Source organism: Bos mutus, chromosome 11, assembly GCF_027580195.1.
Source record: "Bos mutus isolate GX-2022 chromosome 11, NWIPB_WYAK_1.1, whole genome shotgun sequence".
In the NCBI taxonomy this organism is placed as follows: Eukaryota; Metazoa; Chordata; class Mammalia; order Artiodactyla; family Bovidae; genus Bos; species Bos mutus.
In genome coordinates, this window is record NC_091627.1 from 80,111,696 (window position 1) to 80,125,642 (window position 13,947).

Sequence of the window (13,947 nt, forward strand, 5' to 3'; positions counted from 1 at the left end):
ACACAGAGTCACATGTAAATTCCTTTTAGGTTTTATGGCTAGAAAAAGCTTCTTTTACTACTATAGAATAAGAAATATACAACTCTTACTTCAGTTTCTGTCTTAGCTGCTAGTAAGGCTAGTAGGCTCATAGCTAAATTACAAAACTTTACTTAGTTTAAGGCTTCTGTTATATCTTCCAATATTTTATGTGGCTCTTGATCTTTTGTGTATCTAATATACAATCTTGCTCTTTTTTTTTTTTTAATGAAACTGCTACATAATCAGGCATAAGACAGCTATTGCCGGGAGTTCCCTGATGGCAGAGTATCAGGATTCCAAGCTTTCAATGCCTGGGCTCAGGGTTCAATACCTGCTCAGGAAACAGATCCCACAAGCCGAGTGGCCAAAACAAACCAAAAAAGACAGGTACTGCCAATGTTGAGAATTTTAATCAAGTCACAATTGTGTATAGATGTCTCTGCCACAACAAGTCATAAAGCACTTAAATGACAATAAATGCCATAAATTTATTAAACTTAATTTTCAAATTAGAAGGTTTAGACAAGTGAAGATGGCAAAAAAAAAAAAATTTCATTTCTGGGGAAGAGAGTAACTTTAAAATACATAGGACTTAGTTAGGATTTTCCTAATGAAAATATTAAAAGCTTTAAAACTTAAAAGTTTGCTTAATCTTACTTACCATGCCTTTTAAAAATTAATAGGGCATTTTAATTGTAACAAAAAAAGACTTACATACCTTATGTAAACAAGTGTCCACTACCCAATTGCACACATTTTCCAGGTCATCAGATACCTCAAGCCTAGATTTAACAAATTCACAGAGCTCCTCATTACTCATAACATCCCAGATCCCATCACAAGCCAAGATGATAAATTCATCCTCTTCTGCTCTTAAAATTTCATAAACCTCAGGCTCTGGAGAAACAAGTTGTTCTGTTGGGCCCTTGCCATCAACACACTTGTAATCATAGTCCCCCAGAGCACGAGACACTGCTAATGAACCATTAACACGCTGTATCATTACGCTGCCTCCTGCATTTTGGATTCGCTCTTTCTCCCTTGGGTTGCAAGGTTTGTGATCTTGGGTAGAAAAGCAGACTTGTCCACTCCTATACAGAACAGCCCGTGAATCGCCACAGTTGATGAAGTAGATGTGCTTAGGTGAAATCATAACTCCCACTGCAGTTGAACCGCTCCTGTCCATGCCATTTCTGAGGTCTGAAAAGTTACGCATGTATTCATCAATCTTCAAAAAGCCAGTTCTGATACCATTCTTGACATTTTCCACTGAAGGCTCAAGAGCAGATCCTGACTTTCCAGCTGCCCTGAAGTCTTCGTTGTTCGTGATGTGTTCTAATAAGTGTGTTGAGCAGTAATTTGCTACTCGGGATCCGGCGTGACCATCATAAACTGCAAAAAACGACCAGTCTTCCAAGCCGTGCGGAATACCTACAACAGCTGTGTGCGCATCTTCCATTTCCACTCTCCATCCTTGCATGCTGCTCAGGCCGTAACGTAAACCATTCCCAGCACCATGAGCATTATGTTTCTCAGTTTTGGGTTTGTCCAAAAATGCACCCATGTTTAGTAATAAATCTGAAAGGGGGAAAAAATGTAGATGTTACATATTTAAATTAAGAGCATTTATCAACAATAGTTCATCTATTTTCTAGTTTACTCCTAATCTTAAGTGTATTTTTCATTATTATCAAAACTTACAGGAACCACAACAAAAAGAAACCAAGAAAACTGCCCCACACATACTTCTTCTAGAACAGTGGTTTCTCAATCCTTACACACTTGAGTCTCCAGGGGTGGGACCCAGATATCATTATCTTTTTAAAAATGCCTTTCTAGTGATCTGCATGTGCAGCAAGCTGAAAACCACTCACTGTTGTTGGAGAAAGGAAAACCAAGAAACAAACCTGTTTTTTTTTTTAATTCAGTTTATAATTTGAGAGTTAAATATGTAAGATGGAACAATGAGAATATTCAAAACTTGGCAACATCTTGCTCATTAATGTAGAAAAGTATGCCAATGCATTTTAGAAAGATTTCCAAAAGTAAGTGTTATAATCAAGTATATTCCCCCACCAGAGATGTTGAAGACAATCCCCAAAATTAATTAAAACAAAATCTCAGTTTTACAAATATGTGATTCCATCTAGGTTGTACTGCACATCAAATAAAGAACTTTACTTGGACTGACGGAAATCCATTAACCCATAAAAACAAATATAACTTTAATGATGTGCTGAAGAGCACACTACTTAATATTGCCGAGTTTACAATCCATGAAGTGGCATTAGGACAGCTTTTACTCAGTGCTTTTACTGAGTGAAAAAGTAAACGTGCTTTTACTTTTACCCATGAGAGAACTGTGAAATCCACTACACATCACCATCCTCCCAACTTCACTTTTAGGATAAAATCTTTTCAATTTTAAATGGCCTGGACTAGAGCAGTGGGAATGCGAATGCCTTGATATGTTTTCCATATACAAGCCTGGCCCTAAGACTCCTGAGTTGTGTGACCTTAGTAAGGTTTTTAGTCTGTTATACCTTAAATTCCTCCTCTGTCAATGGGAATAATAACAATATTATCTACACCTGACTTCCGTGGTGACTCAGACGGTAAAGCATCTGCCTACAATGTGGGAGACCCGGGTTCGATCCCTGGGTTGGGAAGATACCCTGGAGAAGAAAATGGCAACCCACTCCAGTACTATTGCCTGGAAAATCCCATGGATGGAGGAGCCTGGTAGGCTACAGTCCATGGGGTCACAAAGAGTCGGACACAACTAAGCGACACTCACTCACTACACCTGACAGGGAAGAAAACATTAATATGCAGTGCTTAGAACAGTTCCCGAGACATAGTAAACACCACAAAATGTTTGCTGTTAGTATTGGCTCAAAATGCAGACTTCCACACCCCCATTTCCCTGCCCCCCAGCAGACTTTATATGGGGCCTTCTAAAAAGCATGCTGGTGACTTAAGAATTACATTTTGAGACATACTAGCCTAGATCAACTTACTTTCATTTGGCTCTAGGTATCTTTGAGAGAGCTCTTTTTCAGCTGTAACTGTTACCTAACTATAATAAAACTATATATTCCTAAAAACCCAATGAACCACCATATATAATATTTGTAAATTGTAGCAATCTTGTAACTTTTCATTATATATAATACTGTACTAATTATTAATTTAAATACAAATGTTTATTTAAATGCATTTTCAAAAGGCAAAGTTTTACTCTTACCTAAAAATAACTTTCATTCAAGTATAATACACAAGTATTGAGAACAATATAACAGAATATGCTTATTTTTTAACACACTGGTTTAATATTTTGATACAATGATTTGAAAGCCTAGTTCTAAGTATATTTTAGATGGTTTTTAATGCCTATTTCACCTGAGAAAACATCACCACCTTATAAAGATAGCTAAATGCAAGTGAAACTGAATTGATAACTGTATTTATCACCCACTCTTCAGTCCCAACTACCAATTACAAAAAAAGAACTTATTTGTCATTTCCATTATCTTGATGTTCTTCAAATTAAGGTGCTGCTGTTTCAAATTTCAACAAATGGGCTCAAAAGTCACCAGAACTCCTCATTTAGAAGAGTTTTAAAAATAAGTTTTAAAGTTTCTATCATCAAATTTGTTTTTAATTTAGGAATAAAGAAAGGAGAAAAGGGAGGAGGGGTATTTAACAGAAACTATAGTAAACTCTAAAAATTAAAGGGAGACTGGAAGGACAGTTTGGAAAACCATCAGGAAACAAAGGAGCCCCTAAGGCTGGGCAGCCAAACACTTTGAAAATTACAGCCTTGCCTGGGGCTGCGGTGATTTCTACCTTCCTTTCTCAAAGTCACTTACTCAAGACTCAAAGTTCAGTAAACTATTAACTACTCGACTGAGCTTTGGTCACCGCCACACTCACTGGCTGTAACCAGGATCGTATTCTTTTACAAATTAGTAATTTGTTTTAAAGCTTAAAATTGATCTCATTTTAAAGTTAGTGTTGTCCCATAATGATTTAATTATTTAATCATGAAATACATATTTATTTTATACAATGTATACACACAGCTAAAGAGTACTAAATACCCACATACCTTCCATATAGTTTTAAAAATACAACATTATCAAGACCACTGAAGCCTCTTATTATTTCTGAACTTTATAATTAGTGTTCCTTCTAGTCTAACTATATTTATGTTGGTTGTTTAGTTTTATGTTTGACACTTTACACTGATGTAAAATACAATATGCATTACTGCTGCAGCAGGCACATCAGGTAGGGATGGAAAGTGGTCAACGTACAGTTTGGGAAAAAGAAACTAGAGACAGAATTAAAGTTTTAAAGATGGGACCAGGGAGTCAAGACCTCTTGGGTCAAGAGCCCTGTTCCTCGGAGCCACATCAGTATCTGTTGTGCTACGATGAAGTCAGCCTCCTGTGTCCCTGGTCACATCTCCCATTTTATTGATTACTTTAAACTGTTATTTTCTTGTACGAGGGCTATCACCTAGCTGGAGGTCATAGACCCGCATATGCCTTGGGAAAACATCTCAGTGTGTGCACAAGCAGTGTTCTGAACTTGCCCTGACCCAGCGTTCCAAGGTCCACACTGTTTTTCCTTAGCTTAGCAGCGTATGACAACCCCAACTGATCAACCCAATGTACTTTGATTTGGGTTATGCTGTATTGCTGTATTTTGCTTTTATTCTTTTCCCATGGTGATTTTCTCATGGCTTAGCCACAGCAACAGGCAGCTGACTATTCACCCCTGCATATCCCCTTTTGTTTTTGTAGCAGAAGATATGTTGATCTCGCAACTTCTTTCTTCATTAGTTCTCGGAGGGTTTTTCGCACTCATCTGAGGACTAAACAGATGATTATATAATGAAACAGCAAAACATAGCTGGTGTTTCAATGAGACCACCTCCGATGCCTTTGAGGACTCAATGAGTTAAGGCCCTCTGTTTAGTCCGTGAAGTGTATCTGTATCTGGTAATAGTCTGAAAGAAGCATGTTGCATGCCAATGATTTTTGCTTGTAGCTTTTTAATATCTAGTGTAAGGTTGTCAGCACATGGCCCTTCAAGTGCCATCTAACCTTTTCCCAGGACTATTTAGATTGGTTATATTCCTGGGGGGGGGGGGGGGGGCAGGGGGGAGGGGGCACGTGTCACACAAAGTAGTAATGTTCCAGTCACACATTAAATGTACTTGTAATTTAAGATTTTGTGCTTCTTTTCCTAAGAGTAGCACTGAATTTTCTAAATCCACCAAACTGTTAAAATCCTTATCTATATGAGTTTGGGCTCCCCAGTATACGCTGAGATTTTTGTGTATGTCTGGAGACAGTCTTTTTTGTACCTTGATGAGGCTGTTTAGAACCCAAATGTCTCCCATTTCTGGCGAGACAGAGAGAAAAGAAAAATGTTTTAATTTTACCCACAGGTGTAAATCACTAAATTGTTTAAACCATCAGTGACTTGAGGAGAAGAGGTTTTTTATACCTAAAAACAAAGATTAGAAGCCAGTAATATGTCAGACAAAAAGTCATGAAAATTGCAGTCATATTTCGCAGCCTGTTCAATCTCATGTAACCAATCCTTCTGTTTTGTGGTCCCTGCCTGACGACAAAGGACGTCAGTGAACGTGATAGTCTCTAAGAAGCTCATGAAATTTTTGCCAGTGTCTGTACAACCTGTCCAGCAAAGTGGGTGCCCTGATCACTGGAGATTGCAGAAAATGTATTTTAATCTTTTTTTTTAATTGTGAGATATTAACCCTGTAGCCAGGAAAGGTTTTATCCTATCAAATAAAAGTGAGGTTTGTTAGGGAGCCAGGAAAAGCCAAGAGACCGCCTTGGATTTCCCATAGCCCCGACTGTCTGGTTTATAGCCATTTTTTATCCATTTTAAATTTTCTGTTGAGGGGTTAATTTTGTAGAAGCAGAATGAGCTTTGTCTATGTGTGCCATAGTTTCCATAGATCATTGTGATATAACATTCATTTATTTTATCAAAATAACAAAAGGTTTTAAAAGCAAGTATGAATCACTTAAAGACAAAGAAATTTACATAGTCTGTTATCAAAAGCCATATTCCAAGATGACTTTTTTTTTTTAACCGGAAGAGAAAATCAAATTTCAGATTGGTACCAGATTATATTCATTGTGAAACAATGGTTATTCACTTAGTCAAAGTAACAATACAAGATTTCAAAGGCAGTTTAATGTCTTTAAGAAACTTGTATCATGTACAAAACTCCCTTCCACTTGTCACAAACCTTTTTTATACTTCTTTATTTATCACTCTATTTGCCCATTCAGAGAATAGCACCTGTAAGTTCAAATGTACTTCCTTTTCCTTAATAGAAAGTAATGCCATTCCTTATACCTTTCTATTAAAAACACATCTTACTTTCCTTTAGTAACCACGAACTGTACTTTATATCATCATTCTGTAGATTGGTAAGTATAATTCACCCAAAGCTATGTCATCTGCAAAAGTATCTTCACAAAGTCAATAAATAAACATTAATACCAGGTATCAATTTAATAGTGAATATTTCCCAGTTCACACAAGCCTGGAATTCATTTTTAATTTTTTGAATTTATAATTGTTTGATTCGTAAGCACTTACTTCTCTTTAGGCCAATTAAATAGAGCTCATTGTCCAATCAGCCTTAAGCAATTCTGTTCAAGGATGAAGGCGCACTCATAAATTTAGACAGACATATAGGCAGAGATCTCATAGTTTTCTGCTTAATATTTAAAATGTCTCTTTGCCCCTTCTTTTTCTTCTTGGTTTGAGTTCTACCGATTTGTTCATGGCTGGAGTCCCAGATAGTGGGCTGCGTATCCCAAGGACACAATAAGAGTTAACTTTAGGTTTTTTCCCAGGCCTGTTTTTGTTTCTCAGGCAGAACTGGAGCTCCAAAAAAAGTATTTTAACAAGCCAACATTTTTTTTTAATTCCACATGCAAGAAGAACCGGTTTTGCAATTTCAAAAAAGACTTCACTTTAACCAGTTTTCTCTGGAGTCTAAAGAATATCATGGCCATTCAATATCAAAAACGTCATCTCTCCTTTTTGTAGTCATAGTTTCTTATCTAAAATTTAAACCAGTGTTCGAATTGGCTCTGCTAAAAGGGGTAATGTTGTCCCAGTAGGGATTGTCTCTTTGGGGAGGTGAGATCTCTTAAAGTAAAGAAAGCCTGTCCTTTAACCTCTATTTTCTCCCAGGCTCTTATGCAGTATCACCTCACCTGTTCTATAGCCTGATCTTCCACAAGCACTTGATGTTGAGTCGTCCCCCAATTTCCACTGCCTATCAACTGATCTAAAGGGATCTATCTGACTTGGTCATGAGCAACCACAATCAAACAGGGACCCTCAGCTAGTCCCTGCACTATTCCCAAAGTAAAAGGAGAATTTACTCCATAACTCTGAACAGCTTGCCTAAGTTCCTTTAGTATTTTGAAGGGAATCTGTGTACAGCCTCATACACCCCATTAGAATTATTAGGATCTTTCCAAGGAGCTACTCATTCATGTATTGTCATTGGAAATGTCATAGTCATAGCCTCCAAGTCACCCTCCTGTCGAGCCCACCAAATACCTTTCTGGAGAGGTGACAGAACCGTTGTCCATGGCAAGGAAGGAAAAGCTTGAGTCACTCCAGCCTTTAAGACAGGAGGAGGAAGTGGAGGTAAAGGAAATTCGTCCTGCCCAAAAGTGCAGAAGGAACTGTAGCTTTAAGAGCCTCCCACGTTTTTTGCTCTCTCCCCTCAGGCTTTGCATATTCAAGTTTTCCCTTTAATGGGGTTTCACCTTCATCCTCACTCCCTCTGAGCTTTCTGGGGTCTGAAGAGGTTCTAAAATAGATTTTTTCAGTGTCCAAATTGACCAGACAGATACAGGCAAGGGCACTCCCTTGCAAAGAAGTTTCTCTAATTTACTACCTACCTTCTCCCAAGTTCCTAAATCTAAAAGTACCGAGAGAAAGGAACCATAAGCAATGTTTCTCAATGGTTTGTAAAAGCTCCAACAGCTAGCCCTGGCTTATTTTTGTACCCCCCACTCCTCTTTAAAAAGGTGCCTTAAGAGGCATATATACGGCCAGTACAGTTTTGAGCTTTCTGAATTTCCCATATATAATCCTGGTTTCAATGCCTAAGAGAGTGTTATTTACCGCAAAGGGGGATTTTCAGAGGCCTCACCCTACTATTCTTCAGGATCATGCACCGCTTCAATCCATCACTTTCATGCCCCACGTTGGGCGCCATTGCTGCAGCCAGCACATCGGTAGGGATGGAAAGTGGTCAACGTACAGTTTGGGGAAAAGAAACTAGAGACAGAATTAAAGTTTTAAAGATGGGACCAGGGAGTCAAGACCTCTTGGGTCAAGAGCCCTGTTCCTCGGAGCCACATCACTCTTAGTGTCTTGGCAAGCAGAAAGTATCTGTTGTGCTACGATGAAGTCAGCCTCCTGTGTCCCTGGTCACATCTCCCATTTTATTGATTACTTTAAACTGTCTGCTATTTTCTTGTACAAGGGCTATCCTTCGCTGGAGGTCATAGACCCACATATGCCTTGGGAAAACATCTTAGTGTATGCACAAGCAGTGTTCTGAACTTGCGCTGACCCAGCATTCCAAGGTCCACACTATGCTTTTCCTTAGCTTAGCAGCGTATGACAACCCCAACTGATCAACCCAATGTACTTTTATTTGGGTCTGGGATTTCTTTGGAAGGAATGACGCTAAAGCTGAAACTCCAGTACTTTGGCCACCTCATGCGAAGAGCTGACTCACTGGAAAGGACTCTAATGCTGGGAGGGATTGGGGGCATGAGGAGAAGAGGACGACAGAGGATGAGATGGCTGGATGGCATCACTGATTTGATGGATCTGAGTCTCAGTGAACTCTGGGAGTCGGTGATGGACAGGGAGGCCTGGCGTGCTGCGATTCATGGGGTCGCAAAGAGTCGGACATGACTGAGCGACTGATCTGATCTGATCTGATATTGCTATATTTTGCTTTTATTTTTTCCCATGGTGATTTTCTCATGGCTTAGCCAGAGCAACAGGCAGCTGACTATTAACCCCTACATATTACTCTAGTACTCTTATTTCCAGCTCAACACTGCATTTCATTCACATTGATGGAGAGAGCTGTAACTCATTCACTCTGGATCATGGAAAAAGCAAGAGAGTTCCAGAAAAACATCTATTTCTGCTTTATTGACTATGCCAAAGCCTTTGACTGTGTGGATCACAATAAACTGTGGAAAATTCTAAAATAGATCGGAATACCAGACCACCTGACCTGCCTCTTGAGAAATCTATATGCAGGTCAGGAAGCAACAGTTAGAACTGGACACGGAACAACAGACTGGTTCCAAATAGGAAAAGGAGTACATCAAGGCTGTATATTGTCACCCTGCTTATTTAACTTCTATGCAGAGTACATCATGAGAAACGCTGGGCTGGAAGAAGGACAAGCTGGAATCAAGAGTGCTGGGAGAAGTATCAATAACCTCAGATATGCAGATGACACCACCCTTATGGAGTGAAGAGGAACTGAAAAGCCTCTTGATGAAAGTCAAAAAGGAGAGTGAAAAAGTTGGCTTAAAGCTCAACATTCAGAAAACTAAGATCATGACATCTGGTCCTATCAATTCATGAGAAATAGATGGGGAAACAGTGTCAGACTTTATTTTGGGGGGCTCCAAAATCACTCCAGATGGTGACTGCAGCCTTGAAATTAAAAGACCCTTACTCCTTGGAAGGAAAGTTATAACCAACTTAGATAGCATATTCAAAAGCAGAGACATTACTTTGCCAACAAAGATCCGTCTAGTCAAGGCTATGTATGGTTTTTCCAGTGGTCATATATGGATGTGAGAGTTGGACTGTTGATGCTTTTGAACTGTGGTGTTGGAGAAGACTCTTGAGAGTCCCATGGACTGCAAGGAGATCCAGCTAGTCCATTCTGAAGGAGATCAGCCCTGGGATTTCTTTGGAAGGAATGATGCTAAAGCTGAAACTCCAATACTTTGGCCACCTCATGTGAAGAGTTGACTCATTGGAAAAGACTCTGATGCTGGGAGGGATTGGGGGCAGGAGAAGAAGGGGACGACAGAGGATGAGGTGGCTGGATGGCATCATCAACTCGATGGACATGAGTTTGGATGAACTCCTGGAGTTGGTGATGGACAGGAAAGCCTGGTGTGCTGCGATTCATGGGGTCGCAAAGAGTCGGACACGACTGAGCGACTGAACTGAACCGATATGCCACTGTATGCTTATTCCACCCCTTCCACTGTCAACGACTATTTGAGTTATTTCTCATTTAAAAGTATGAAACAGTGCTGTTTAAAAAAAGAAAAAATCATGGTGCAAATTTTCCTAGAAGATATACCTAAATTTCAAAGTTCTTAAAGTTCATTTAATATATATTATCTTTTTCCCCCCCTCAACAAAAATCACAAAACAAACCATCTCCAAACATTTGTTTCCTAACTGTTCTTTTGCTAACAGTACTCTCTCTCTAAAAAAAAGTTTACTTTCTTAGTAAGCAAACGTCATCCTGAAATAGCATGATTAAGAGTGTGTATTTTCTTTTATCCAAAAATATCTGCATAGCAATTAGTAATTACTATTTTAAGTTCTCTAACTCTTCAAAAGCAAAAATCTTTGCTATGAGATAATCATCATACAAAACTGTATGTGGCAGACTGTAACTTCTTGGTCATTTCTCATTTCATTCATTCACAGTAAGCCCTCAGTATCAGCTGCTTCCACGTCTTCAGGTTCAACCAACCACAAGTTGAAAATACTAGCGGAGGTGGGGTGGAATTTCAGGAAGTTCCAAACAGCAAACTCGAATATGCCAAGCACCAGCAACTTTTACATGGCATTTATATTGTATTAGGTAATCTAGAGCTGATTTAAAGTATACAGGAAGGGGAGGTTGTGCATAGGTTATATGCAAATACCACACCATTCTATATAAGGGACTTGAGCATCTGCATATTTTGGTATCACTGCTGTAAACAGCTCCCTGGATTTTAAAGTTAAAGGTCTTGTTTTCATAAAATTAACTACACTGATGACCCTAACAGCTCTGAACTCCTGGTTCAATTTCTCTGCTGCAGTAATTTTCCTAGGAAGGATGCAGTGAACCATTTTCACCTTAAGTGCCTATGATTTTTCTTCCATAAAAGGCTAATTTTTATGAAAGAAATATTTACTGTTGAGAATATACTTTTGTCCAGCATCTCTTTGCTATAACTCTTCACTCCCCACCAAAAGACAAAACTTAGCAAAGAGTAAGGGAAAATGTTTTATTTTAGTCAATCTTAAAGTAGAGCTCCCACATATAATTGGTCTCATACTGTTTTCATCAACTTGGCACTGTTTACTACATGTTTCAAAGACATCTGATGACAAAGGAATGTATTTTAATTTTTGGCCATATATTCTATGCATTATTTCAGTCATTTTGACCAAGGCCTGAAAACCTAGTGTTTCCCCAGTGGCACGCTTTCTATCTTTTCCTACTGAACAAGAAACCTCAAAGGGCCTTGTAAACATCTACAATTAAATTTAGAGAAATTCTGTAGGACCGTATTCAAAGTTGTATGGCTCGATCAAACACTTCTGGGGGAAAACTTCATAAAGCTTAGTTTTTATCCTCAATGCACATTTTTTAAAACGTCTTGCTAATTTGCTGATTTTATGCTATCACTTAGCCACCTATCAAGCACACTGTATGTACACTTACACAAGCTACAGTTTCAACAGTAAACAGTCACTTGTTTCAAATAATCTTGGACAATCTCAAATTTTGAGAGATTGATATTTGAGATGGGATGATATTATATTTTTTACCCCATATTAAGAGCCCATATTGGGATTAAGAGTTCTAACATTTTTTATGTTGTGTGCTTGCTTGTGCTTTATCATAATCACAATCAATCTAATTTCTTGATAGGAATCTTTTACAATCACTTGCTTATTTTTGGAAGACAGTTTAGCTAAAACTAGATCCATGATATCAATGTAATCACATGTAAACCTCAACGTGGTACAACAACGAATACAACCGAGGAAGTAAAAATTTTACCATTCCTTAGGTTCCCTCACCAGCCCATATGAAATAATAACAGCATAGGGAAGCCAATGTCAATCACTGTATTATCACTATATTAAAGGTAATTTGCCTTTCTCAGGGTGAAAGACAATCGAGGTTCAATCTTTAAAAATTAATACTGATGGATGGTCCTGTATAGTCCTTATAGAGATCACTTGATCTATACCACTCTGCAAGCCTAAGTTTTTACAAGACTAAGAATATATGTATAGCAAGCATCGTCTGAAGACTGAATAAACAATGCTCTCTGCACATCTGTCTTTTTCCATTGTCTTCTTTGAGGAAAAATACACTACTGAACCCAAAGCAGCATAATGTTATTATTTACTTGCTTAACCAATGGTACAGAGTAACTGTACTATAAAGTAAGCACCTGAGAAATAGTATTTTAAAGACTTCTCATACACAGAAGATGGAACTACTGGCTATCTTTTTTATTTAAGTAATTTCCTTAAATCACTTTAAAAGTGAAGTGAAGTCGCTCGGTCGTGTCCGACTCTTTGCAACCCCATGGACTGTAGCCGACCAGGCTGCTCCGTCCATGGGATTCTCCAGGCAAGAATACTGGAGTGGGTTGCCACTTCCTTCTCCAGGGGATCTTCCCGACCCAGGGATCGAACCCAGGTCTACCACATTGCAGGCAGACGCTTTAACCTCTGAGCCACCAGGGAAGCCCTTAAATCACTTTAACCACATTTTAAAAATCACTTAAAAGGTTTCACATGTGTTTATATATATATTATATAGCTTTTAATTCTGGACTGATTTTAAAATTTTTCATTCACAGTCAATGCATCAAATGCAGCAATAAATAATACATATTCATAATGTATTGAATACTTTAAAAGTACTTTAACAGTAGTACTGGATACAGAAACTAAGTCAAGCAAACTTTCTGGCCAACCCAATAGTCACTCATTCAAGCATTTCCGAAGTGCCTACTACAAGCTAGGCACTGTTCTGGGTAGTAGGAATATGATGACCTCTTCCCTACAGGAAAGTATAGTCTGGTGGAAGATAAAGGCCAGTGCACTGTTATGAAGGCACGTGGTGATACAGGGAGTCTAAGGGGATGAGTATAGGTATGTCAAGAAGAAGCATCAAAAGTTACATGTACTTAAAATTTTTGCAAAGGAAGAAGCCTAAGATGAGAAGTAAAAGAAGTGGGAGAAGGAATTAGCCAGCATATACAAAACCAAAGAGTAAGAGCAGAATTGATGTGCATGTGTGTGTACACAAGTATTTCACAGAGTAAAGTAGAAGCACAAAAATCCTAATAACAACATTATTTCCTACTGAGATATCTATTGCCTACTTAGAATCACAGATATGGGAATTCAAGGATGGCCTTGTCCTTCTTGCCTAGGCAAACAGCAAACCAGACTGAAAATGCTTTCCACTGAGAACAAAAAATCTGGACAAAAATCCTAGAGGCCTAAAATTTAGACAAGCAGATCTAGAGCTGACATTATTTTCTAGAATAAGCCTCCACATTAAAAAACTCTGATACCTCTGAGTCTGCTTACAAATCAACACTGAAAGGGCTGAGGGTAGAGGGTGGGCAATCTTTATATATAACAAGCCAAAATTCAGTTGAAAGAAACCTAATGGGCTGTTTAAATATTCAAACTAAAATATTACTACTATAAAGTTCAAAATAAGGTCAAATGCAGGTAAAGGTACATACTAAGAAGATACTAATACTACTCATGACCAGATAAAACACTTTCAAAACTGAGTATTAGATTCCTGTTTTCGAA

General features: G+C 38.4%; 1 protein-coding gene across 4 annotated transcripts in view; it reads right to left on the reverse strand.

Annotated features, from left to right (window-relative positions):
- PPM1B (protein phosphatase, Mg2+/Mn2+ dependent 1B) overlaps positions 1-13,947 on the reverse strand; it is an 89,053-nt gene that overhangs the window by 24,835 nt on the left and 50,271 nt on the right. For 3 of the 4 annotated variants that reach the window (XM_070379653.1, XM_070379652.1, XM_070379654.1), the window contains exon 2: positions 740-1,599. The exons of the other annotated variant lie outside the window; for it this stretch is intronic. In XM_070379653.1, coding sequence (XP_070235754.1) covers positions 740-1,585 — 846 coding nt within the window. In that variant the 5' untranslated portion in view covers positions 1,586-1,599. The remainder of the gene's footprint in view (positions 1-739; positions 1,600-13,947) is intronic. 4 annotated transcript variants of the gene reach the window in all.